At 38.7% G+C, this 26,964-nt stretch overlaps 1 protein-coding gene across 1 annotated transcript in view; it reads left to right on the top strand.

The window, feature by feature from the left end:
• Positions 1–26,964, top strand: part of RNF213 (ring finger protein 213) — a 108,646-nt gene that overhangs the window by 64,312 nt on the left and 17,370 nt on the right. Inside the window, exons 26-44 of the mRNA XM_027850138.1 lie at positions 308–499; positions 683–828; positions 3,594–3,748; positions 4,030–4,242; positions 4,800–4,981; positions 10,585–10,705; positions 14,065–14,165; positions 14,284–14,466; positions 15,618–15,784; positions 15,877–15,982; positions 18,385–18,496; positions 19,105–19,324; positions 19,573–19,763; positions 20,801–20,923; positions 21,776–21,886; positions 22,563–22,805; positions 23,679–23,760; positions 24,567–24,601; positions 26,077–26,171. Coding sequence (XP_027705939.1) covers positions 308–499; positions 683–828; positions 3,594–3,748; positions 4,030–4,242; positions 4,800–4,981; positions 10,585–10,705; positions 14,065–14,165; positions 14,284–14,466; positions 15,618–15,784; positions 15,877–15,982; positions 18,385–18,496; positions 19,105–19,324; positions 19,573–19,763; positions 20,801–20,923; positions 21,776–21,886; positions 22,563–22,805; positions 23,679–23,760; positions 24,567–24,601; positions 26,077–26,171 — 2,778 coding nt within the window. The remainder of the gene's footprint in view (positions 1–307; positions 500–682; positions 829–3,593; positions 3,749–4,029; positions 4,243–4,799; positions 4,982–10,584; positions 10,706–14,064; positions 14,166–14,283; positions 14,467–15,617; positions 15,785–15,876; positions 15,983–18,384; positions 18,497–19,104; positions 19,325–19,572; positions 19,764–20,800; positions 20,924–21,775; positions 21,887–22,562; positions 22,806–23,678; positions 23,761–24,566; positions 24,602–26,076; positions 26,172–26,964) is intronic.

Genomic DNA, 26,964 nt, shown 5'->3' with positions numbered 1-26,964 from the left:
ACTCTGCATCAGTTCATACAAGTCTTTCCAAGTTTCTCTTTCTCTTTCATTGTTTCCTATGGCGTAACTAATTGTGACTTACTGAATACTGAACTGAATTACATTCTAGTTCTGCCCCTTATCTTCAAAAGACCCTTTTCCTTTGTGGAAAATTGCTGATCCTAATCTGAGTTTCCAATCTCTCATCTGTATTATAGGAACTGGTGGACTATTGGCCACAGAAAGTTTTAATGGCACAGCTGAGTGGTAGTTATGTCATTCCCCCGCCCTTTCCCCCCAGGTTCATCTTTTTCTCTTCTTACCACAGGCATACCTTGTGGAAACGGGTCCAGAATGCCGTGATACCCCTACTGGCTGCTGTGGTATCTTTTATTGACAGAGATTGTAACCTTGACTTGTTAGTCTGCCCAACCTCTCCACCATGGGTGAAGGCTCTATGGATGTTTATTTTCGAGGACCTCAAGTTTCTGAACATACCTCTCATGCTCAACAATGCTAGGTAAGCTCTGGAATGCAACGTTGAGACAGTGTAGTCTGTTTTTGTTATCCTCTCACCTTTCTCACTGGTTGGCATAGAAGGGAATTAAGAACAGTGATGGAATATAATTTCAAATTCCCTTTTTCTTGCAACTTTGTATGGCACTTTTTACTGATTATAGTCATTGTCCTCACTTTGCTATAGTTTGAAGGCAGAGATGGCACCCATCATGGTACAGAACTATATGAAGCTATCAGAAAATGTTTCAAATGACGTCCCTTTCTCTTGGAGAATCAAGGACTATTTGGATGAGCTTTGGATGCAAGCTCAGTACATCACAAATACTGAAGGTGAGGTCAAATAGTTTTTGGCACAGATAAATTGGATTCTTTTTCTTTAAGGAAAAGTTATGTCAGAGAGAAACTACTCTGAAGTTGATTTTAGAACTAAGCACTCTGTTATATCTAACAAGCTCCTTATCTTTTAATCTCCAACAAAATCTTCTAAAAACCAAGACCCACAGTATAGCAGGGATTGGCAAACTATGGTACATCAGCCAAAAATAAAAGATGTGATTTGATTTTAGGGGCAGAAGGAGTAGAATTTTGTGAGGAGGAAGAAAAGCAAGAATGCGTGGAGTAGGAGGTGATAGACCTCACTCTGCTGGCCCTCCCTTTCTTCTTCATTAGCCATTCTCATTCCAGGGATCCTGGAATACTGTGAGTACAGGCCATTCCTGACAGTGTTTGCCTACATTAAGATTACTACTTTCTTGGTTTAATTCAGCTAAACTAGACCTTTAAAATTTCTCCTTAGTTTCCTAGCCTAAATTAAAATTCTCTCTTTGACTTCTTGTCAAGTGCTCAAAATTTCAAAAACTACATAGACAGCAAATGCAAATTATTATTATTTTTTTAAACTTAGGGGTGAGGACTGCATCTGTGATTTCATTGGTAGAAGAAGCTACCTCTAGCAGTATAGATTAGCACATTCTCAGCAACTTAAATTCTGAACTTTAAATTCAGCAACTTAAACACTGAAAGGTTAAATGGCCTACCTAGCATTAGAGAACAGGACTTGAATGCAGGTTTTTCTGGCTTCCATGCCAGCTTGCTAGTCTCTATGCCAGGATGCATTTTATTTGACACACTAGAATTTTCCCAACAAAGCCCCAAACAAGTCCCTTTACGGGGTAAATTTCCTAAGAGAGAAATTATTTTATTCATTCTTTAAAAGAGAAAAGAATACATCCTTTTTTTTGGGGGGGGGCAGTTGGGGTTAAATGACTTGCCCAGGGTCACATAGCTAGTAGTTAGTAAGTGTCAAGTGTTTGGTCTGAGGCCAGATTTAAACTCAGATCCTCCTGACTTCAGGGGTGGTGCTCTATCCACTACACCACCTAGCTGCCCCATCCTTTTAGTTTTTTAGACTAGTATATGGTTAAGAATTTCTAGTAAAACCACATCTAATGTTTGTAACTGTCTGCTTATTTATGGATTTTTGTATGTTATTGTGACATAGTGATTTACAAATAAACTTAGTGATCCTATTAAGGTTATTGTTTACCATTGGGGTGTGAATAAAACCTAGTATTTTCAAGGGGAAAAAGTATTTAACATCAAAATTTGACCAGAGTTCTGTTGCCTCTCCAGGTTAATTTGTACATATTATTCTTTCAGCTATTTCTTCACTCTGTATCATTTCATATGGGTCTTCCCATGGTTCTCTGAATTCTTCGTATTCATTTCTGTTATGGTTCCAATAATAATCCCATTACATTAAAATAACCTAATTTGTTCACCCATTACTCAGTTGATGGACCTATGTTTGGTTTCAAACTTTTTACTATCATAAATAATGCTGCCATAAACATTTTTGTACATTTGGGTTATTTTCTTAATGAAACCTGTTCTTTTAAATTTTGTTGATATCTTTTGTTTTTATGTTACTTCTGTTTCCCAATTTATTTCTCTTCCCCTCCTAGAGAGTTATCTTTTTCAGCAAAGAATAAAAAAGAGAGGGAAAAACAGTTCTGCACACTCAAAAAAAAATTGACTTGGTGTGTAGTATTTCATATTCATAGTTCCTCATCTACAAAGAATGGGAAGAGGTGACTTCTCATACCTCTTCTTTGGGATCAAGTTTGATCATGATTCTATTGTATTCTATTGTATTGTATTCTATTTTGTTTCTTTTGTTATTGTTCTTTATATTTCCAGCATTGTAATCATTGTGTATATTGTTTTTCTGGTTTTGCTTATTTCATTTTGTAGCATTTCATATAAACTTTCCATGCCTCTCTGTATTTATCCACATTCATCTTTGTGTGTGTGTGTGTGTGTGTGTGTGTGTTAATTATAGTAATATCCTATTACATTTACATACTAAAACTCTTTTAACAGCTTTCTAGTTACCATTCATCTACTTTTCAGTTCTTGCTTTCACAAAAAATGCTGTTATAAGTATTTTGGTGTCTGTTTGATCTTCCTAGAGTGCTGATCTGACCATGTCATTCCCATGTTCAGTAAACTCCAGTGGATCCCCATCATTTAGAGGATCAAATGTAAAATCTCCTGTTTGACATTCAGAGCTCTTCATAATCTGCCCCCTCCCTGCCTTTCCTGTCTTCTTGCACCTTATACCACTAACCCCCACCCCATCCATACACTGTGTTTCTCTAAAAGGACACTTCATTTCCCAACTCCAGGCATTTTTACTGCTCGTTCCCTATTCTCTCTATGTACTCCTTCGTTATCTCTGCCTCCTGGTTTTCCTCATGTCCTTCAAGTCCTAGCTAAAATCCTACCTTCTACAGAAACCTTTTTCATTCCTCTTTAATTTTAGTGCCTTCCTTCTTTTGGTTATTCCCAATCTATCCTATATAAAGCGTGTTTTTACGTAGTTGTTTGCATGCTGTCTTTCACACAACAGACAGTGAGCTTCTCAAGGGCACGGACTATCTTACCTTTCTGTGTAGCTCAGTGCTTGGCATATAACAGGCACTTAATGTTTATGGACTGAATAATATCAGTGAAGTTCAGATATCTTGACTATATGAGGAAATTCATAAATCACCTTTTCATTCAAAGCTTCTCTTTGGGTTCCAATCTTTCAGGATTGTCAGAAAAGTTTGTAGACATCTTCCAACAGACCAACCTGGGCAAGTTTCTATCCAGTCTTGATAAGGAAGGACAGCAAATGCTCCTTCATTCCTACTTGAAGGACTTCCTCCTCTTGACCATGAGTGTGTCTACCCCGGATGAATTACAGGTTAGTTTGAACAAAAGACCCCTATGTAAAGATGGTGAAACATTGCTTTGTTAAAGACCCTATTGTTTTGCCAGAATTTCTTAGAAATAATGCTATTTTACCCATAAAACACAATGTAGTTACAAAAATGTTATTCGACTAGCAGAATAAAATCAGATGCCAACCACTAGCAGGCTTTCATTCCCACAGAACCTCCTACAGAGAGAATTTATGTTGCATGAAAATTTAAAGAAAAACAAATGCTCTGGTTTCTTCCTAAACCTTTCCCCTTAAACTTCTAGTTTTTACAGATAGCCCTGTGGTCCTGTATCGGGCAACTCAAAGCAGAATCAGAGGACTCAGAGGAAGGACTCTCCTTACCTTGGGTGCATCTTGCTTATCAGCATTTCAGGAACCGAATTCAGAACTTTGCTAGGATTCTAACCATTCATCCCAGTGTTCTGAAGACCCTCCAGCAGGCAAAGAATAAGTTTGACTTGGCTGGATCTGAAATGGTATATGGCTTTTTGAGGATCTATGTCTTAGTTTGTTAATAATAGCTTACAGTTATAGAGTACTTTAGGGTTTATAAAGCACTTTGTATCATCTCCATTTTACAGATAAGGAAACTGAGGCTTTGGGAGGTTGTGATTTTCCTATGGTCAAACAGTTAGTGGAAGTTGGAAGTAGGATTCAAACCTAGGCCTTTTCTAACTCCAAGGTCATCCTTCTTTTAATGGCAGTACACTACTACTCATTTAAAGCTATCTGCTTAGCACCAGATCGGTTGCTCACCTTTAATTATGATGTGGTACTTTACAGTTCACTCTGAGAGGTCTAGAAAAAGTCTGAGTAGTTAATAGAAGAGTCTGTCTTAGCAGATTATTGAAGATTTTCACAGAGCAGTGGGCATGTAGATTCCAAATATATCTTAATGATGTCATATTTGAACCAGGTAGATTTTGATAGCTTAAGAATATGGTATCCGGCTAAAACCTGCTGCCTACTTCTACTGAGCAAATAGGGGGAAAGCTACTAAATCATATTTGTTGGTGGGCCTTTTTTTTTCCAGGTGCTTGATGTGTATGCTGCACTGGCTTGTGCTGAAATGCTGAATAAAGATGTTTTGAAGCCTAATCCTCAAGCTTGGTTGCAGATGGTAAAGAATCTTCATATGCCTTTTGAGTTCCTCTGCACAGAAAGCTATATGCAAAGCTGTGGAACCATGTGCAGAACTGTGCTTACAGTAATCAAGTGAGTCCCATGAAGTTTAATTTTGGTTGCAAAGCTTTCTTTGCTTATTTGACAACTGTTGAGTAGCCTACTATGTGTCTGGCACCATGCTAGGTATTGTGGGTGATAGAAAGAAGCATAGGCTGTGGGCCTTGCCTTAACAGGGCTGGCAGTCTAGCTGGAAAAATAAGAAATGCACACATAAAATGTTTTAAAATAATAATAATGGTAATAAGGAGTAAGAGGAAGTGATGATTGGCCCAAAAGGAAGGCTTTGGGGACAAGGTATGATTGAGTTAAGCTTTTAAGAGTGAGTAGAATATGGATAAGTAGAAAAAAAGGGGAAGAAATCTGGGCAAGAGGAACAGTAATATCAGTTGACATTTATATGGTGCTTTTAAGGTTTGTGAAGTATTTTATATATATTATCTCTTTGAGCCTCACCATTTTACAAAGGTAGAAACTTAGGCTTAGAGAAATTATTATTTTGAACCTAGGTTTTCCTTAGTACAATCCCAGATTTCTCACCCTTGTGTTACATGACTGCCTTTCTAACGTGCACAAAAGTATTAGAGGCAGCAGTGATTGTTGTTTTTAGTAGAAAGCAAATCTGACTGAATGGAGAGATCACAGTGAATGAGTTGTGATAAAAGGTTAATTGGGGCCAGATTATAAAAGGCCTTGAATTATATTCTAAATAATATGGGCATCCTATATGCATTGGAAAACCATTAGAAGTCTTGAGGCAGAGGAGTGACGTGACTTTTTTTTAATTAGCATTTTAAGATTGGTCTGGTGATGATGTTTAAGACAGATTAAAAGGAAAAAAAATCAAAAGCTTTTCAGAGATCATTGCAATTATCAGAGTTAAGACAATTAAGGGGATGGACTAAAGTATTTACAATGGAAATGAAAAGGATGGGTCAAATGTGAGGGACCCAGGTGGAGTTGGCATTCTTAATGTACCCTCTTGGTGTGAAAAGTCCTCAGTTACCTTACCAGTATAACTGAGGAACAGCAAGGAGGCCAGTATTGCTGGATCAAAGAGTACTTGGGGAAAGAGAGGGGTAAGTAAGATGTAAGAATACTGGAAAGGTAGGAAGGGGCCAGGTTATAAAGGGCTTTAAACACCAAATGGAGGATTTTATATTGATCCTGAAACTAATCGAAGCTACTGGAGTTAATTGAATAGCGGAATAATATGGTCAGACCTGTGCTTAAGGAAGATCAGTTTGACAGATGAATAGAAAGAGATGAAGTTGTGAGACCAGCTAGCAGGCTGCTCAGTAGTACATACGTGAGGTGATGAGGGCAGGCATTAGAGTGGTGGCAGTGTCAGAGGAAAGAAAGGGGGCATATTGGAGAGATGTTTCGGTGATAGAATTGACAACTGATTGGACGTGGACCTGTTGGTCACCTGCTTTTCATTCAAAGCTTCTTTTTGAGTTCCTTTTAGTTTTTTAGGCTAGTATATGAGAGAGAGAGTATGGATGAGAGCACAGGGACAACAACCAGGTTGCAGACCTGGGGGACTTACAAGATAGTGGTGTCCTTGACAGTAATAGGGAAGTTTTGAAAGAGGGACGAAGGATCATAAGCCATAACCTGTTCAGCCATTCCCCAATTGGTAGACATCTCCTCAATTTCCAATTCTTTGTCACCACAAAAAGAGCTGCTGTAAATATTTTTGTACATAATAGGTCCTTTTCCTTTGATCTCTGGGATAGTAGTGGTTCCACTGAGTCAAAGGATAGGCATAATATTATAGCCCTTTGGATATAGTTCCAAATTGTTCTTCAGAATGGTTGAATCAGTTCACAACTCCATCAACAGTTTATTAGTGTGCCTGTTTTTCCACATCCTCTCCAGCATTTGTCATTTCTGATAGGTGTGAGGTGGTACGTTAGAGTTGTTTTAATTTGCATTTCTCTAATCAGTAGTGATCTAGAGCATTTTAAAAATATGACTTTATAGAGCTTTTTTATATAGCTTTAATTTCTTCTTCTGCCTGTTCATGTCCTTTGACCATTTATCATTTGAGAGTGACTCTTATTTTTATAAATTTGACTCAGTTCTATACGCAGTATATATTTGAGAAATGAGGACTTTATCAGAGAAATTTCCTGTAAACATTTTTGATATTACTTCACTGTCTACCTTTTAGCATAATATAGTTTCCCTTATTGTCTCTTTTAATTGTTTGTTTTTGCTTTTGCTTTGTCTGAGATCATGATTGTTACCCTTGCCTTTTTAACTTCAGCTGAAGTGTATTAGATTTTGCTCCAGCCCTTTATTGTAATTTGGTGTGTGTCTTTCTGTTTGAAGTGTGTCTTTTGTACACAGCGTATTATTGGATTCTAGTTTCTAATCCATCCTGCTATCTGCGTCTCTTTTGTGGGTTAATTCATCCAATTCTCATTCACAGTAATGATTTCTAATTATATTTCCCTCCATCCTATTTTCTTCTGTTTCTGCTTCTCTTTTTCTTTTTAACTCGTCCTTCCTCAAAAGTCTCTTTTACTTCTAACCACTGCCTCCCTTAATCTTCTTTAACTTTTATTCCCCAACTCCCCTTTCTCTTTTCCCCTTTCCCTCCTATTTCTCTATTGGTTAAGTTACATTTCTGTACCCAACTAAGTGTGTATATATAGTCTTCCCCTTCTGAACCAATTCTGATGAGAGAGAGATTCAAGCATTGCCTGCCACCACCTTCCTTCATTTTTTCCTTTTTTTTCTTTTTAGGCAATTGGGGTTAAGTGACTTGCCCAGGGTCACACAGCTAGTAAGCATCAAGTGTTTGGTCTAAGGTCGGATTTGAACTCAGGTCCTCCTGACTTCAGGGCCAGTGCTCTATCCACTGTGCCACCTAGCTGCCCCTCCTTCATTTTTCCCTTCATTGCAAAAGCTCTTCTTTGTGTGCCTCTTTTATGTAAAAAAATTTCTTTATTCTATCTCTCCCTTCCCCTTTCTCCCAGGGCATCTCTCTTTCTCCCTCTTTCATTTTTTTAGAGATCATTCCAACATAATTGACTCACACCAATGCCCTCTGTTTATATAAACCCCTCTTAAGTGCCCTAATAATGATAAAGTTCTGACGAGTACATATGTCATCTTCCCACATAGTAACGTAAACAGTTTAACCTTACTAGAAAGAGCTGCTGAGGCTGCTATTGCCATGGCTCCATATGTGGGCTCTAGACAGGCCTCTACCCACATGTCACACAGCTTTCCTGCCTACCTCCTGAGTTTTTTTAGGCCAGAAAATGTCTTACCCCGGCCTTTAATTGGTTCTATAACTCCAAAATTTGATTCAAGGTGTTATTTTAAAGCTGTTTTAAGGGGAATTTTGGGAGAGTTCAGCTGGTTAGCTGCCCCTAACCCACCATTTTGGCTCTACTGTGCAATGCATTTGTAATATGTGGTTTATAAATATGGATTCTTATGATCTTCTCTTTCTGCAATTCTCTTTCATGTTTATCTTTTTATACTTCTCTTGAGTCTTGTGTTTGTCAGATTTTTCTATTCAGCTGTGGTCTTTTCATTAGGAATGTTTGAAAGTCTGCTATTCTGTTAAATATCTGTTTTTCCCCTGAAGGATTACACTTAATTTTTCTAGGCAGGTTACCCTTTTTGGGGGGGGTGTAGGCAGTGGGGTTAAGTGACTTGCCCAAGGTCACACAGCTGCTAAGTGTTATATGTCTGAGGCTGGATTTGAACTCAGGTCCTCCTGACTCCAGGGCCAGTTCTCTATCCACTGCGCCACCTCGCTGCCCCAAGGAAGGTTATTCTTGATTGTAATCTTAGCTCCTTTGCTTTCTGGAATATCATATTCCAACCTTCTACTCCTTTAATTGGAAGCTGCTAAATCTTGTGTGATTCTGACTGTGGTGCCATGATATTTAAATTATTCCTTTCTAGCTACTTGAAGTATATTTTCTTTGACTTGGAACCTCTGGAATTTGACTAGAATATTCCTGGGAGTTTTCATTTTGAGATATCTTTCAGGAGGTGATTGGTGGATTCTTTCAATTTCTGTTTTATCCTCTGGATCTAAGATATCAAAGTAGTTTTTCTTGATAACTTCTTGAAATATGATATCTAGGTTCTTTCTTTATCATGACTTTCAAGTAGTCCAATAATTCTTAAATTATCTCTCCTTGATCTTTTTTTCTAGACCAGTTGTTTTCCCAATGAGATATTTTATACTTTCTTCTATTTTTTATCATTCTTTTGACTTTGATTGTTTCTTGATGTTTTGTGAAGTCATTAGCTTCTACTTGCCCAATTCAAATTTTTAAGGAATTATTTTCTTCAGTGAGTTTTTGTACCTCTTTTTCCATTTAGCTAATTCTGCTTAAGATATTATTTTCTTCAGTATTTTTGTGCCTCTTTTACCAAGATGTTAATTATCTTTTCATAGTTTTCTTGCATCACTCTCATTTCTTTGCCCAGTTTTTCCTTTACTACTCTTATCTCTTTCTTTAACTCTTCCAGGAATTCTTGTTGCGTTTTTCTTTGAGGTTTTTTGGTAGCTATTTCCACTTTGTTGTCATCTTCTAAGTTTATGTCTTAGTCTTCCCTGCCACTGTAATACTGAATATGGTGAAATTATTTTTTGTTGTTTGCTTATTTTTCCAGCTTATTTTTTTTTTACTTTGACCTTTATGTTATTGGGCTTTGATTACCTAGGGGTGAGGAGACACTGTATCAAGCTTTAGGCTTTTTTATGTTGCTCTTTTCAGCACTAGTTCTGGGGGTCTACAAGTTTTCAGTGCTTCCAAGGTGGTGTGATCCTGAAAAAAGTATGGTCACTCTCCTGGTCTGTGCTCTGGTCTTTACTCAGGAAGGGTCCCCTGGAGCCACAGGCACTAGTGCTTCTCTTTATTTTGGTACTGTGACCGGGGCCCCTGTTCCCTTGTGACTGACCTAAAACACCCCTCTCCACCTTGGAACTGTGACCCAGAACTGCCTATGAGTTGTCAGTCAGTACCAGCTGCACTCACTGCTGGTGAAGAGTTCTCTGTAATCTCTTTCTGACCACTTACCATCTCTGGACTGAGTTCCTGAAGCAGCTGCTAAGGCTGCTGTTGCCAGTGGCCCCATATGTGGACAGGCCTCCACCCCAATGTCACACAGCTTTCCTGCCTACCTCCTAAGTTTTTTTAGGTCTGAAAAAATGTCTCATCTCGACCTTTAATTGGTTCTACAATTCCAAAATTTGATTCGAGATGTTACTTTAAAGCTGTTTGAAGGTAAATATTGGGAGAGTTCAGCTGGTTGGCTGCCCCTAATCCACCATTTTGGCTCTACTCTGTAATGCATTTGTAATATGCAGTTTATAAATGTGGATTCTTATGATCTGCTCTTTCTACAGTAAAACACATATTCCAGGCCAGATTGCCTTGTTTGAAAGTTTTATGAAATAAAAAACTTACAGATAATAGAGTCACTTTGAAGGTGGTGTAGACACTGTACCTGCATACATTTGCTGTTGCTCTTTTCCAAATATTACACTGTGTTTCACTGTGTTTTATGTACCTGTTCTTTTTCCCCTTACCTTCATCACTGCCCATCTCGGTGGGAAAGCTGCTGGGGCGGTGTAACTGCTGTGGCTCTGTTTGCAGGGTCCAGTGGAATCAGATCTTCTCCATGGCGCTCTTCGTGGAGCATGTGCTGCTGGAGACCAAGGCTCGGCTTCCTGAGTTACAGGATTTGGTGACTGAGTGTGTTTCTCTATTAGGCAAGGTAAGTACCTTATTTCAAGCTTCATTTTTAGTTGAAAATCTTTATTTACACAAAAGGATTCTTCTCTTTCTAATTTGACAAAAAATGGATCCATCACTGTGAAATTGAGTTTATGCATCAAAAGCATGGAATGTCATGTTCAAGGAACACCAAGTATCCCAGTATAGACTATGTAAAGTCTAGGAAGGAAAGTATAAAAAGAAGTAAAATGTAGGGAGTAAAGTATAAGAAGATGGAAGGTAGAAAGGGACTGGTTTATGAAAAGCCTTAAATACCAAGCAGAGTACTTTATTTGACCCTAGAAGTAATACAGAACCACTAGAGTTTTTTTTAGTAAGGAATGTACATAGTCAGACTTATGCTTTGGAAAAATCACTTTGGCAGCCAAGCAGGAGGTGGCTTGGAATAGGGGGATGATTTGAGTCAGGGCAACCAATTAGAAGGCTATTGCAAAAGTCTAGTCATGAAGTGATTAAGGCTTGTTCAAGGGTGGTGGCTATATGAGTCTACTCACATAAGGAGTATATTTAGGAGAAAGGGATATACATACACATAGGAGAGAGGTTTTGTAGTTAAAAATGATAAGATTTGGCAATAGATTTAATTACGTAAAGTGAGCATGAATGAGGAATCGATCAACGCAAGGATAACATTACCAAGGTAGTAAGTTAGAGTGACTGGGAGGATGATAGTACCCTCAGAAGTAATAGGGGACGTGGGAAGAGGAGAAGGTCTTGGGCAAAAGAAAATGAGTTTGGTTTTGGACTTATTGAATTTGAGATTCCTGTGGGACATCCAATTTGAGAATGTCCAAAAGATGATGATGCATGTCTAGAGTTCAGGAGAGAAATTAAGGCTAGATATAAAGATCTGGGAATCATCTGCATTGAGATGGTAGTTGAACCAATGGGAAGTAATGAGATCACCAAGTGGGATATTATAGAGGGATAAGAGAATAAGACCTATAACAGTATCTTGGATGATACTCGCAGTTAATAATTGTGACCTGGATGAAGTTCCAGCAAAGGATACTGAAATGGAAGTGTCAGGCAGGTCAGAATAGAACCCATGAGCAATATCACAAAAGCTAAGAGAGGAGAGAGTATTTAAAAGGATAGGTGATTTGACAATGTCAGAAGCTAAGAGATGAGGAAGGATGAGAATTATCAAAGAACCATTAGATGTCATCATTAAGAAATCATCTATGACTTTGGAGAGCAGTTTCAGTTGAATGATTAGATTGGAAGCCAGATTGAAGAGGATTTGGAAGGGTGTGAGAGGAAAGGAAAAGGAGGCATCTAGTATAGTCAGCTTTCTCAAGGAGTTTAGCCATGAAGGGGAAAAGAGATGTAAGACAATTGCCATAGGGGATGATATGACCAAGTGAGAGTATTTTACAGATGGGGGAGAGATGGGTATATTTGTAGGCAGCAAGGAAATACACAGAGAGATATAGAAGACAAGAGGTTGAGCCAGGGATGCCAATGGGACAATCTGATGGAGAAGACAGCCAGGAAAGATCAATGGCACATATAAGAGGTTTCTGTTTTGTCAAGGAGAAGAGGCCACCTCTTCATTTGAGATTGGGTTGAGGGAGGAGAGAATAGGGGAAGATGTCTGTGTGGTGGGAAAGAAAGAGGGAAGCAGAGGGAGTTCTAAGAGATTGTCCCCAATGTTTTTTAGGTGATGTATGAAGTGAAATTCTCAGCAGAGATGGTTGAAGGATGGGATACCAGGCTAGGCTTGCAGAGAGATGAAAAATTTTCAGAATTGCCACTGTAATTGATCAGTTAGAGAGGTGTAAAAGAATTGCTTTGCTATAGGGAGGGTCCAGTTGAGATGAGCTTACCTAACTTTGTAGTGGAATTAATTAGCACAGTTTTGTGATTTTTTTTTTCTATCTCCATTCAGCAACATGTGAATAGGAGCAAAGGAGGCAGGATGGGAGGAGTAATCCAAGGTTGAAGTTTGATGAAGTGTGATCAGCAAAGCAGAACAAGGAGGCAAGGAATTTGAATGTGGAGGATCTGGTAGAGTTGAACTGATTGACAAAGGGTATTGATAGGCAGAGTAGAAGAGTGCAGTCAGTGTTAATGGCCTAGAAAAGAACTGAGGGGTGGAGAGATCAGAGCTCAAATAGCCCTGGCCCTACCTCCGTCAAATCTTAAAGTTATAGTTCTCCAAAACTTTCGTGGAGACACAGATGAAAGCTGTGTCTCCCTAGGTCTAGGAAATTAATCAAATAGGATGGCAGTTCAAATTAGTCATTTTATGATGCTTTTCAGGCTGGTATGATGGGGCATGTAGCCAAGTAAAAGTGCTAGTTTACCCTGGCCCCCAAATAGGAAGAGGTTTGGAAGAGGTTAGTGTTCATACCAAAGGTTCAATCAATCTGCATAAAGGAGGATGTTGGAAATTAGGAAAAGAACTTGTTATGAGACAGAAGAAATCTTACACTTGACAGAATCACAGATTATCAGAGTTGAAAGGGGACTCTGGGACTATGTAGTCCAACCCATATATGACTAAGAATTCCCCCAACAACATTGCCAGCTCTGCTCATAGACTTCTCATGAGAGGCAACCTACTGCTCCCCAAGGCAGCCCGTTTCACTTTGGGATAACTCTAATTGTTAGGGACTTCCTTCTTGTTTCACATTTAAGTGTCCCTTTCTATAACTTCTATCCATTGCTTCTAATTCTGTTGGATCTAAGTGGAACAGGTTTAATTCATCTTTTTCATAACAGTCCTTTGAACATTTGGACAGCCATGTGGTGCATTCTCTTATGTTCTGGCTTATCTGTGCCCTTCCCAAAATGCATTGCCTAAAACAGAATACAATTCTCCAGATACATCTGACCACAGCAGAATGCAGCAGAATTAATAACTCTTATTCTGCATCCTGTGCTTTCTCATTGCACCCTAGAATAACATGAGCTTTTTTGGCTCTCTTCTCATATTCCTGACTCATTGATCTACTAAAACCTTCAGATCTTTCTCACAGCAACTATTCTATAGTCTCACCTTCTTATCTGGAAATTAGAAATTTGAAAAGGGTACAGATTTAGGGACAAAAGCTTTATCCTTTCAGGCACAGGCACAGGCAAAGAAAGGAATCCTATTCAAGCCCAGGATTTTTTGTTTAAGAGGCAGTTGATTAGAACAATGGAGGCGAGGCATCATCATTTTGTCTTGCATAGTACAAACAGTCATACCTTTGAACTCTAGCCTTAAAGCAGGAGAGATACTGTGGTATTAGTTTTACTTGTTGCTTTATGGTATCATGTATCATGCCTTGTGAAGACAAATCTGTCCTCCACCGTTCATCAACCTCATTTTGGTACTTTTCTCCCTTTCAGCGTCTTCAAGATAATTCTGATATCAAAACCTACCGACCTTTTGCTTCAGTGATGGCTCTTCTTTGTGATTGTAAGGATCAAGCAAGCCAGATATGTATCAAGTAAGATCTTTTGTTTCAGAATAACAAGAGAGGAACTTGGGGAATTTTTTAAAAGCCATCACCATATGTGATGGGCAGCTCTTACTCTGTAAAACTGACTATTCTTTTTGGATTCTAGGTATGGCCTAAAACCTTGTCCAGTTTGCCTCGGAGATCCAAAGGAACCTGTATGCCTACCTTGTGACCATGTGTACTGCCAGAAGTGCATCACAATTTGGCTCATCCCTGGGCAAATGAGGTGCCCCTTTTGTGTCACAGACTTGCCAGACAAATTCTCCATTGCTGTATCCCAGGAGCACAGGTATCACATATATTATACTTGTGATAAGGTATCTTTGTTGACAAACAATACTAGCTTTCTCTCCTTTCCTCCTACCCCACCTCTATGCCTCGAGATTTAGGGAACTTGAATCTTAGAATTTACTTATTATAAATACCCTTACCAGAAATAATGAACATTACCCCCTCCATGAGGACGGTAGGCCACTTGTGTATCTTCCTGCATTTCCAGATCTTTCATTTTCAGAGGACAGCCACTTACAACAGCTTAAGAACATCCCAGAAGCATTAAAATCAGTAGGGCCAATCCCTAAAGTTACAAGTAAAATTAGGGGTGTGATGGGAAAGACCCAGGGAATTAAAATCCAACTGGGCTGGCATTCTTATTTTATCCTCAAGATGAGCAAATGTCCTGTGTGTTATGGGGCCTTTGGATGGGACCACAGTCTATGCATTATGTTCTCCTTTTAGTCTGTGGCCCTGTTTTTGCCAACATTTTTTGCATCTCTTCTGAGTCCTCCTTAAAAGTAGAATGTAAGAGTAACCATGGAATAACAGTCCTCTTGGCATACACATTTATGCATATCCCAGGAACAAATCTCTTGCTAGCCAGGTCAAGTGATTGAAATGCACCAGTGTTTATACTGAATCTTTTAGGAAAGAAAAGAACAGTATTTCCCCCTACATTCAGATATAAGTCATAAAACGTATGTTCCCTTGTGTTGGTGAAGCATAGCTTTAAAATATGTAGAAAGTGGTTCTGTCTTTTAAAAACAAAACAAATCTGTTCAGTTCCCAAATATTTTTGATATTCACCATTAACACTACTCAAGCATACATCTGATTTGTCTGGCTTTTAAAAGAGTACTAATCTTGGGGCAAGAAGCCTGGCTCAAATCCTAGCTTTAATTCTTCCTAGCTGTGTGACTAGGGGCCAATCTCTTCACTTCTCTGAACCTCAGTTTCTTCATCCAAAGCGTGGGATAATTGTATTTGTACTAGCCACCTCAGAGCATTGTAAAGGTAAGTTTTTTGTAAGTCTTACAGTACTATATAAATGTAAGTTGTTAAAATTATTTCTAAAGCTTTATTTCTGCTATAGAGTAATTTTAAAAAATTAGTCTGCATATTATCTTTAGTTTTTGTTTATTTTGTTCTTAAATCCTTCTCTAGTGATGCAATTGCAAAACATATACAGTTCCGCCAGATGTGCAACAGTTTTTTCATAGACCTTGTTTCTACCATGTGTTTCAAAGACAACACTCCGCCAGACAAGGAAGTTATTGAAGAACTGCTCTCTCTACTCTTTGTCCACAAGAAGCTCTTAAAAGATGACACAAGTAAGTTGTGTCCAGTTAAGTTCTAATGTCTTAAGGATGCTGCACTTACCTTCCTATATTTGGAAACTGACATGCTTTTTTTTACATATCAGTTTCAGGACATTCTGAATACACAAAGTCACTCTCACCATTTGATGATGTTGTAGATAAAACTCCAGTCATCCGCTCAGTAGTACTAAAACTGCTCTTGAAGTACAGGTAAGAATAGTTGAATTTCTGGGAATCCAAGACTTTTTTCTCCACTTGACATTCTTGCTGAGAATACCCTTTTCCTACATGAAGCACTTATAAAAAAGCATTTTTTAAAAGGAGAAGTTTCTTCAGTCAGTATCTCTTGTATGCATAAATTATGTGTTTTTTAATATGTTCACATGTGGGAAGAGTATATTGTGTAGTCATATCACATGTTTAAGAAAAGAAAAGTAAGTGGCAGCTAGGTGGCATAGTGGATAAAGCACCAACCTTGAAGTCAGGAGTACCTGAGTTCAAATCTGGTTTCAGACACTTGACACTTACTAGGTGTGTGACCCTGGGCAAGTCATTTAACCCCAATTGCCTCACCAAAAAAAAGTAAAGTAGAGATTTGCCAGGCAGTGTGGTGAAGTGGAAAGGGTTCTAGATGGGAATCAGGAGACTTTGGAACTTTTGTCTGCACTCTTCCCATCCGTACAAAGACCTTTGATGGGTCCTCTTCTGTAAAATGAGGGAGCTAGACCAGCCCATCTCCAAGATTTCTTCCAGCTTTTACATTTGCTGAATCTTTGATTGAGTAGGGAAATCATCATGAAACTGTAAAAAGGTCCTAATTAGTATGTCCAAAAATGTTTTTATATTTCTTTAATTTGAGGATTTCTTAAAAAGTTTCAAGAGATTTCTGTTAGAAAATAGATCCTTTTTAATTGGACAAGACATAACATTAAAGGATCTGAATTATGTACTCCTTCAGAGTACAATTTTTCTTTTGTTTTTTTTCTAAATGTTTTTCTACACTTGTTTTTGGTTTTGTTATTCCAGAAGTACTTCAAAAAAGCTCATGTGTAGGAAAGCTCACGTTGTCACACCTAGCTGATGGTTTGATTTGTTCTACTTAGCTGTCCTTCTTTGCTCACTTGGGGCAAGTGTCATTGCAAAGTGACCAGTGTACAAAAGGCATCAACAAATTTTGTGGTTTTTTAAAAAATTATTTTGTTGATGCTTCTTGTAGGACTGTAGAGTCTAGTGCTAAAAGGGACCTTAGAGATGATCTAAAACAACTGCCTCATTCTACAGATGATGAAACAGGGAAGGTGATTTGTTCAAGGCCTCAAAGCTAGTTGAGGAGAAGATTTAGAAGAGGCAGTGTGATGTAATTGCTCGAATGCTGACTTGGAGCAGGTAGACTTAAATTTATGTGTAGCTGTAACTTAAGCTATGACTGTGAACAAGCTGCTTCATCTCTCTTAAAATCAGTTATCTGATATATATAATAATAGTACCTGGTTTTCATCTGTATAATAGTAGTACCTGTAATGCTTGTTGTGAGTGTATGTAAAGTATTTTGTAAACTTGTAAAATGCTATCACTTGTTATTATTTTATTATTGCAAAGAACAGATGAAAAGTGGGTTTTCTTATTCAGATCCTATTGCTCTTCCTTATATCACACGACCTCTGTGTTCATAAACTAGAGGCTGCCCCTTGTCTAGCACCCTCCTCTTCTCCCTCTTTTCTTCTCTAGCTTCTCTTTGTTCCTTGCTCTTCTCTTGTGTTGTCTGCTTGTTCTCTCCTCTCTATGGAGGCAGCTAGGTGGCACAGTGGATAGAGTGCCAGGCCTGAAGTCAAGAAGACTCATCTTTGTGAGCTCAGGTCTGTCTTCAGACACTTACTAGCTGTGTTGGCCCTCCGCAGTCACTTAACCCTGTTTAACTCAGTTTCCTCATCTGTAAAATGAACTGGAGAAGGAAATAGCAAACCACTTACATCTTTGCCAAGAAAATCCCAAATGGTGTTACAAAGAGTTGGACATGAGTGAAAAACAACTGAATGCTATTGAATAAGGAATTAGAAATCTTGAGTTTCAATGTTGGATCTTCCACTAAAGCGCCTCAGACAAGTTTATTTCTTTTTGTCTTTTTTACCCCACTTGTAAAATAGTCTATTTCATGGGAATGTTTACACGGTTTGTAAATTAATTACTTAAATGCTGAACATGATAGTGCACACCTGTAATCCTTGCTCCTAGGGAGGCTGAGGCTGGTGGATCACTGCATTTCAGGAGTTTTGAGCTACAATGGACCGAAGCTGGTTGTGTGTCTATATTAAGTTGAATAGCAACCTGTTGAGCCCCCAAAGTTGGGGAGGGTGCAGTTGGTGTACCAGTAGGCTCTGTTGGAAAGAGCAAGTCAGAGCTTCCATGCTCATCTGTCGTAGGATCAGGCTCATGAGGGCCTACTGCCCTCCTAGCCTGGGTGAGAAAGGGAGAGCTTGTCTCAAAAAGATGCAAATAAACATAAATACATAAAGTACTTAAGCACTTCTAGGATTTATTATTCCAGCAAATTAAACTCTTGTACTAAACTCCAGACTTGGAATGTTTTGGTTAAAGAATTTCTCTGTCTGCAGCTTCCATGATGTGAAAGAATACATTCAGCATTATTTGTCCCAGTTAGAGCAGAAACCATTCCTGGATGAAGATAAAACTGAACTATATACACTTTTTATTAACTGCCTTGAGGTAAGTTGACTCCTACTCTACTACCTTTCTCTTGTAAGCAGTGAAACCATAGAATCTTAGAGTGGGAAAAGAAGTTATCTGTAGTCCAACAAGGAGACCTCATGGTATAATGGGAAGAGTGTTGGATTTGGAGTCAAGTCCTCTACTACTTATTACCTTTTTGACCTTGAACAAGCTACTTTGTCTTTCCCACAATCACTTTTCTTGTGTATCTAATAGTAGCATGTATTTCTCATCTATCAGGCTTGTGACCTTTGTGACTTTGGGCAAATCAGGTAACCTCTCTGGGTCTCTTGTTTCCTTATCTGTAGAATGAGGGGATTGGACTAAATGGCCTTTTCAAGGCCCCTTGCAAGTCTAAAGATCTGATCTTCTGACTCCTGTTTAAAGTACATTGAAATGCCAGTCTGCTAAAGAACAGAGACAGTTTTTACCTATTCATTTTCTTATTCGATCCACTGCATAACAGTTTTTGGTAGTCTGCTGCTTATTTTCCCATCCTGAGCGTTTGAATGTATGATTTGACCTGGGGCCAGAATGTAAGTAGGGCTTGCAAATACAGTAAGCAAGGAACAGGCTTGTTTTCTTCTTTGTTCTTAAACTTTTAGGATTCAGTATATGAGAAAGCTAGTGCTTGCTCTGAAAAGGATGGATTCAACTATCTGAGAGACGAAGGACGTTTCCTTGGAAGTTATTCTCCCTTACTACTGCAAAATGAGAGAGAAACTGTGAATGAGTCCTCAGTTGAATACTTACAAGACATGGCCAGGATCCGGCTCTGCCTGGATAGGGCTTCAGATTTCCTTTTTGAATTGCATGAAGCTGTAGGCAAGTCTTCTTCTCTGCCAGCTTTAATGAATACATTATTTACAAATATGTTAACCATAGAAGAATGGTTTTATTTTTCAGTTGGTCTGTGTTTTTATTAACTATGTGTGTTCTCTTATGGGTTTAGTGGGTGTCTTCATTCTTTATGTTGTAAACACCTTGAGGGTAGAATTTCTACCTTAGTTAGGGTAGTTTGGGTGCTTGCCTAATTTTGAACCACTTAATTGCTTTTTCCTTGAACTCTACAGATGTAGCAGAGGAGAAGCAAAGGTATCTGCAGCAAGTCAAGAGATTTTGCCTCCAAGCAGGCAATGACTGGTATCGAGTCTACTTGGTGAGGAAGCTCGTTAATCAGCATGGGATGGAGTTTGTACAGAGCCTTTGCAAACAGGACCACCAGTCCCAGTGGGTGTTTCCCAAGGAAATCATTGACCAACTGGTGAGAGGAAAGCCAGAGCAGGCGCCATTAACCTCTGCGTGCATATTCTGCCATACTATCCTATTGCCAAAGCTGTATCCTGAAGGCTTGCTTCTGTTAACTCCTCCTGCCTGCTTTCTTTCTTTTTCTTTGTTTCTTTATTTTTTTGTTTGTTTGTTTGTTTGTTTGTTTCTTTCTTTCTTTCTTTCCTTCTTTCTTTGAGGCAGTTGGGGTTAAATGACTTGCCCAGGATCACACAACTAGTGAGTGATATGTGTCTGAGGTCACATTTGAACGCAGGTCCTCCCAACTCCAGGGCTGGTGCTCTATTCACTGCGCCACCTAGCTGCCCCCCTTGCCTTTTTTCAATATTGATTGGACAGCATACCATGTGTCTCCTTTCTTTCCCTTTCAGTGTTTCTCATGTGTGGGGTTTCTAAGTGTGCAAAACTTCTATTTTTGTTCTTATGCTTTTTCTAAGAATATCGTTTCTGACAAAGACTGGCCTAGGGAGACTGGAGGGATAATGTGTCCATAGCCTTGACCTTCTAGAAAAAGGTGAATCAGATTGTGGGATGTTTTTCCAGGGGCCTTCTAGACTGAGGGGAGAGTCCATATTTGAAGGAAGGAGTAGAAATTGGTGGAACTTCAAAGACTTTCTTTGATTTTCTCTGAATTGCAGAGATTAGCAAAGTAGTTTTGTCTTGAGTCAAGTTAATGCTAAGTTTTCTGGCCCTTTTCAGTATTGACAAAACATTTTAAACATTCTGACCTTTAGTGCTTTGTTTTAAACCAAAAAAGCCAGGAGTATTAGGATTGCTTCCCTGTGGAGCTGTTATTTTCTATTCCTTTCCACCTTATTTGAACAAGAAGCTCTCTGTTGTGGTACAGTTAGATGTTCCTATTTCTAATGCTCTAATATTCCATCACCCAGGGAATCTGGTTTCTTCTTAAATGTATTCCCTTTCCTCTACTGCTCATCCGTAGAAGTTTAACTTTTGGTATGGTTGATATTCCAGAGGTGAGTTTTTTCCATTATGTGTCACTTTTGGTTCTAGCGAGATCAGTCAGGCCAGGTGGATCGCTATCTGGTATGTGGAGATAGTTACAAGGCCCTTCGTGATGCTGTGGGGAAGGCAGTCCTCAAGTGTGATCCAAAGTGTGTCATGACTGCTCTGAAGGTAGGATTCGCTCTCATGAGATGAGCTATACCTTTCTTACTTACCTGGGGTTGGTTCTGCTGGAGGGAGATTTCAAAAGGGTATGCAGCTGTCATCATGGCCTTCTTCCCCTGATGGGCAGCTGCAGTGGCAATGACTCTAGTCTCAGTAACCTATGCCCTCTGTTACTGCAGTAAACCACCCATCATGCCTCAATGCAGAGAGTTGTGCCTGGATGATGCCATGTGAGCACACGAATGCACAGGCAGTTTTTATACTGTAATCTTGAACTCATTCATAGGGAGGCAGTGTAGGACAATGAGAAGAGGCACTAGGTTTTGAGCCAGAGGTCCTGGGTTCTAATTCCAGCTTTGCCCCTTACCACTTGGATAACCTAGAACCAGTCACTTCTCCCAAGTTATCCTTAGTTTCCTTATCTGTAAAACAACAGGACCTCTAAGGTCCCTTCCAGCTTTGGATTTATGATCTTATGATCCTGGGTTAGTTTATGATATTTCTTTAGTGTCAAGTTTATGTATTTTGACTCAGTTTGTAAGCTCTTCAAGAGAATATGTTTCTTAGTACTTTAATACCCCCGTTGCCTTGGTATAGTGCCAAGTACATAGGTACTTAAATTCTCATTGAATTAATGGATGAAAAAGTATTAATAAACCACTTGGTCTAAGAAGAATAACTGAGGGTTTAGGTGGTTGTTGGGGATAGTACTTAGAGATACAGGAACCCTAATCTTATTAGAAGGTCTATAGGGAGGTAGCTGACTACACTGCATATCTACCCACAGGTCATCTGAGACTAGATACTGTAGATTCATTCGACTTCTCTAATTCTCACTCTGTATCCCTTGTTTTTCAGAAATGCAAGAGCTCAGACTCTCAACAGGCTGTCTACCTGCTTTTGGCAATTTTCCAGGAGCTCACTGTATCATATAGATCCAATAGTGCAAACATCCACCCCACGCAAGAGGTGAATGAATACCAACATTCAGTAATTTGTTCTTTTAGAGGACTAAACTGTATAAGTGGTTAGATCATCCTGTGATGTACTCTCCAGTCACTTTGTGGAGCATTTTTCTAAAGCCTTGAAAGTAACACTGAAGTTGAAGGTGGTGGGGATCATTGGACTTTAATCTTGACGTGTAAAATTACCATTGGATGTGACCCAAGCTTCCTCTCTCTCTTCCTTAGAAGTAATTCAAATTTTAGGGCTCTTGACAGAAGACTACTTAGGGACAACAATGTAAACAGTTTTTCTGTAAGAAGCACCCTTTGCCCTAGCCCTGGCTGTTACCTCAAACATGTTAGTATATTTTGAATTTAAAGTTAGACATGTTTAAAAATAAACTAGTCCTCAAGCCTTTGTGTAATAACCTTGTATACATCACAAAAATTGGATTTAGATGTGTTGATTACAACATGTACATCTAAGTGTTCTTAAAGTGACTTGATGAAAGGAATAAAGAAAAGATTATTTTCCTCCAGAGTTTTTCTCCCACAGGTGGGAATTCATACCATCCCACCTTTGAAATTTGATGCTTTAACATATCAGAATTCCATAACAAGCCGTGAGATACCATTGGATCCTTCTAAAACTTCTGACCATGATGATAGAATCATGAGAATATTTTTTTCTCTTCTGTCAGCAATGTGAAGTAGTGAACATGTTCATCAAGGAAGCAAAAGCCCTTTCTTCTCCTGCCTTGAAGGAAATGGCAAAATCTCTGGTGACCAACGTTTGTCCTTTCCTGGCTGTGGATGCCAGTGATTCTGGGCACAAAAGTACAGTGACAGAATTAGCTGTTCATGCTAAAGCTGTTCTGTTGTGTGGACAGAACCCAGTCCTACAACCTCTAAAGAACCTGGCCTTTAATCCAGCCAGCATGCAGGTGAGTATGTGAGGTAGTAGGGGGGTGATAATGAGAATAATAGCTGACATTTATAGAGGTCTTTAAGGTTTGCAAAGCATTTTACAAATATCTCATTTCATCCTCAACATAACCCTTGGAGGTAGGTGCTCTTATCACTATTTGCAGATGATGAATCTGAGGTAGGCCGAGTCACAGAGCTAAAGTATCTGAGGCAGAATTTGAATTCAAGGCTTCTTGACTCCAGATCTAGCACTTTATCTACTGTGCTTCCTCACTGCTTTAGGATAGTATATTAATATACTGTGTTAATAGTATATCAGATCTTCCAGCAATGTCTTCAGCAACTTAATAATACTATAGTTTGTGGGAGGGTAGATAGTTCTTTAAGGGCTATCCTATGCTTGCTGGCTTGGCATAGGATAGCCTTAACTAATTCATCTTACGGAATCCTTTCTGTTTCATTATCTAATTTGACATATTGTACAATGAAAAGAATGATTAATTTGGAGTCAGGAATTGGGTTCTGATTCTGGATTCTGGTTTCTTAATACAGATGTGACTTTGAGCAAGTTATTTAACCTATAGAGTCTTAGTGTCTCAATGTCTTCATCTCAAAAAATGAGAAATTTGGCCTAGAAGATCTCTCAGACTCTGAAGATTTCAGTATGTGATCTTCTAACTGTTCAAAGTGCAGTGCTCCTAAAATAGCTGCCTGTCTGCCCGGTATTTTATGCCATACAGAGAGAATCTTCCAGAGAGAATCCTTTCCAAAGGAGATTCTCCAGAAAACTCTAGAAAGCCTGATTTCGAAGGACCAGTTTGTTTCACTAGGTTCAATGAGGCTATGCTAATTAACGTGTTCATTCATTCAAGTATCTGCTTTTCTTCCAGAATTCATTTCTTCCAACGATGCCTGAAGACTTGCTGGCACAAGCTAAGAATTGGCAGGGCCTAGAAACAGTCCGCTGGTATGGTAAGCGTTGATTAGGGGTGGAAAGTTTTTGTTCTTAACATTAATGATAGTTAATGGTATAAGAAGAAGAATCAATTTGGATTTATTCTCAAATCTTGGTAGCCTAATAGACTCAAATGCAGTAAGATTTTTGCCATATTTGTGAGTCTCCAGGAAATCTAATTTTTATGCCTGCTTTTAGGACCTTATGTGCTTAAGCCTAAGTGACTTAGAGGAATTGACATTATGTTGATTTTGTAAAGATAACCCAGAGAATTATGTTTCTTATTGGGAAAATCAGCTACTGTAACCACATTGAGGTAGCTTCTTCAAAGCATTTATTTCCATGGGTTTGTATCCTCTGAAGAGAATAAAGGACTATGTCATGAAGCTCATGCAAAGTACAATTCACATTAAACTGAAAGACTAAAGATTTTCTGAACTATGAAATTAGGGCATATAAAATTACAAATGAGAATATAGTTTAGATTATGCTAGCGGGGAACAGAACTCTTAATCCATATAATTACAATACATTAAACTTGGCCATCTCCTTTGGCAGTTCATTCGCTCTGCTTTATAATATTCCAGAGGGTTATTCTGGTGTACCATCAGTTTGCTAAAGTAGTTTGAAACATCTATTGAAATGTGTGTACCATATATTACAAATATTATCTCATTTAATCCTCACAATAACCATGTTAGGTAGATGCTTTTATTATCCTCAGATCTGGGTTAGATCTGAAGACTTGTTTTCCCTTCTAACCATTTAGCTTATTTCATATAACTTTATCAGCTAATATAGTACCCTGTTATTCTTTTTATAGTGTGTCCCAATGGTCACCCTTGCTCTGTGGGAGAGGTAAGTCTCTGTGCTTGGGGATTGTTCTCATTTGGTTGCAAGCTTGATATGCATTATCTGTGATGTGGCTAATGAGGTATTGGCCTGTATTAAGAGAGGCAAAGCTTCCAGGAATGGGGAGGTGATAGTTTAACTCTACTCTGCCCCTGTCAAGTCTCATCTGGAGTACTGTGTTCAGTTCTGGTCACCTCAGTTTAAAAGTGAAATTGACTAATTAGGGAGTGACCAGAGGAAGGCAACCAGAGTGACCTTGAGTATAACATATGAGGATCAGTTGAATAGACAGTACATGAAGAAGTAGTTGAGACATGATACCTGTCTTCATGTATTTAAGGTTAAAGGCTGTTACATAGAAGAAGGATTAGACTTGTTCTTTTGGCCCCAGAAGGCAGAACCAGAAACAGTGGGAGCAAGGTACAAAGAGGCAAGTGTAGGCTTGATGTCAAGAAAATCTTCCTAATAATGATAGCTGTACCAGAGTGGAATGGGCCTCCTCAAGAGGTGGTGGATTCTCTCTCCTTGGAGAGTATCAAGTAGATGTTAGAAGACTACTTGTTCAGGGGTTCAACTAGAGAACTGCTGAGGTCCCTTCCAGCTCTCAGTGCCTATGGTTATTTGAAAGGTATTTGTTAGTACAGCATCTGGCTTTAGAGGGGGGAAAGATCTTAGAAGTAAATCCTACACATGAATGAACGTCCTGGAAAACAATTTGAAATTGTGCAAGAAAAGTCCCTCAATTGTTCATATTTCAGCTACCATCCCACCACTGGGCATATAACCCAAGGAGGTCAAAAGACGGAAAGTCCCATATGTAACAGTATTCATAGACAAACTATCTGTGATAGCAAAAAACTAGAAACAAAATGGGCACTCATCAGTTGGGGAGTCATTGAACAAATTGTGACATTTGAAAGTAATGGAATCTTTGTGCCTCAATAAATAAATAATGAAAAATTCAGATATAGGAAGACTTATGAACTAATGCAGAACAAAGAAAGTAGAATCAAGAAAACAATACAACTATAATAACACAAATGGCATTAATATTAAAGTGCTGCCAGACTTATATTTATTACAGTGACTAATTTGGGATCCAGGGAAAAGAGGAAAAAACATAACCTTTCTTAGAAGGAGGGAGGCAGAGTGGTGGAATAATGTCATTTAAACTGTCAGTTGCAGTCCTTTTTGTGGATTGGTTTTGTTCAAGTTTTTCTTTTGTTTTTCACAAGGGAGGATACAATGGAGGGGTATGTGGGGAAATGATGTTGATCTTTTTTGTTGTTTATAAAGGCAAAAATAACAGTTATTAATTGGGAAAAATAAACTTAAATTTCTGGAAGTTGGTGAGGGGGAGAAACCTGATTAGAACATCAAATAATCTTTATTGCAAAGTCAGATTCATGGTTTTCTTTTTCCTTTCCTTTTCTTTCCTTTCTTTTTTTTCTTTTTTTTTCTCTTGGTGGGGTTCGGGCTAGTGTGGTGCCCCAATGGAACGCAGCAGATGTGTTGACTGTGGTGCCCGGATTGGAGGTGAAAACCACAGGGCTGTGCAAGGCTTCAATGTGGTCAGGTATGTCTCTTCTCAATTCTTCCTTTCAGGATCTACTTAGTAAATAGTAGTGAGCCTTGACTTCTTTGTACATGAAAGTCTCAACCTGCTTGGAGTTACTACTGATAAAACTATGAAGCACCTGGTGGCATTGAAGTAGTTAATACAATGAAAATTGACAGGACATAGCTCACTTAATACTGTGTCTCCTCCACTTAGTCTATGAATTTATTGTCAAAAGCCCTGTATTAATGACCTGCTTTGATTACATAACTCATTGGTTTAATCCAGATTGACAGATTTCAAAAGTTCTAAATGATTAAGCCTCTTTCATTTTCTTGTACCAAAGAGAAATTAATTAAATGCCACATCTTGGAAACCCAAAGAGAATTGGTTCTCATGATCACATAGCTTTACTCATGAATAGGAAGCATGGTTATAAATATATCTGTGAGGTCCAAGTATTAGATTTAGTTCTATCTGTTTATTCCTATTAAGATCCTGCTTATCCATATCAACCTGCCCACCTCTTGATCCCAAGGAAATAAGCAGGCTTCTTTTCTGACATACTATCCTGCCAAAGGAATAATATAATTGACCACAGCTGTTGACCTGTTCCATAACAAGAATTTACCATGTTCCCATTAAAAGAATTGGACCAGCCAGAATCCCTATGCTCACATGTTACTGATCATTCTGTTAGTGGAGGGTTTATTTATAAAGGGGCCCTTGTCATGTCTGGTCTGGAGTCCTGGTTCCCAGATGCTAAGGATTTAAAGTATTGCAAATCCATTAGCAGTGAAAAAGGGACAGT

This window comes from Vombatus ursinus, unplaced genomic scaffold (genome assembly GCF_900497805.2).
Source record: "Vombatus ursinus unplaced genomic scaffold, bare-nosed wombat genome assembly UNPS02008996.1, whole genome shotgun sequence".
NCBI classification, from domain to species: domain Eukaryota; kingdom Metazoa; phylum Chordata; class Mammalia; order Diprotodontia; family Vombatidae; genus Vombatus; species Vombatus ursinus.
This window is presented reverse-complemented; position numbering and strand designations above follow the sequence as displayed.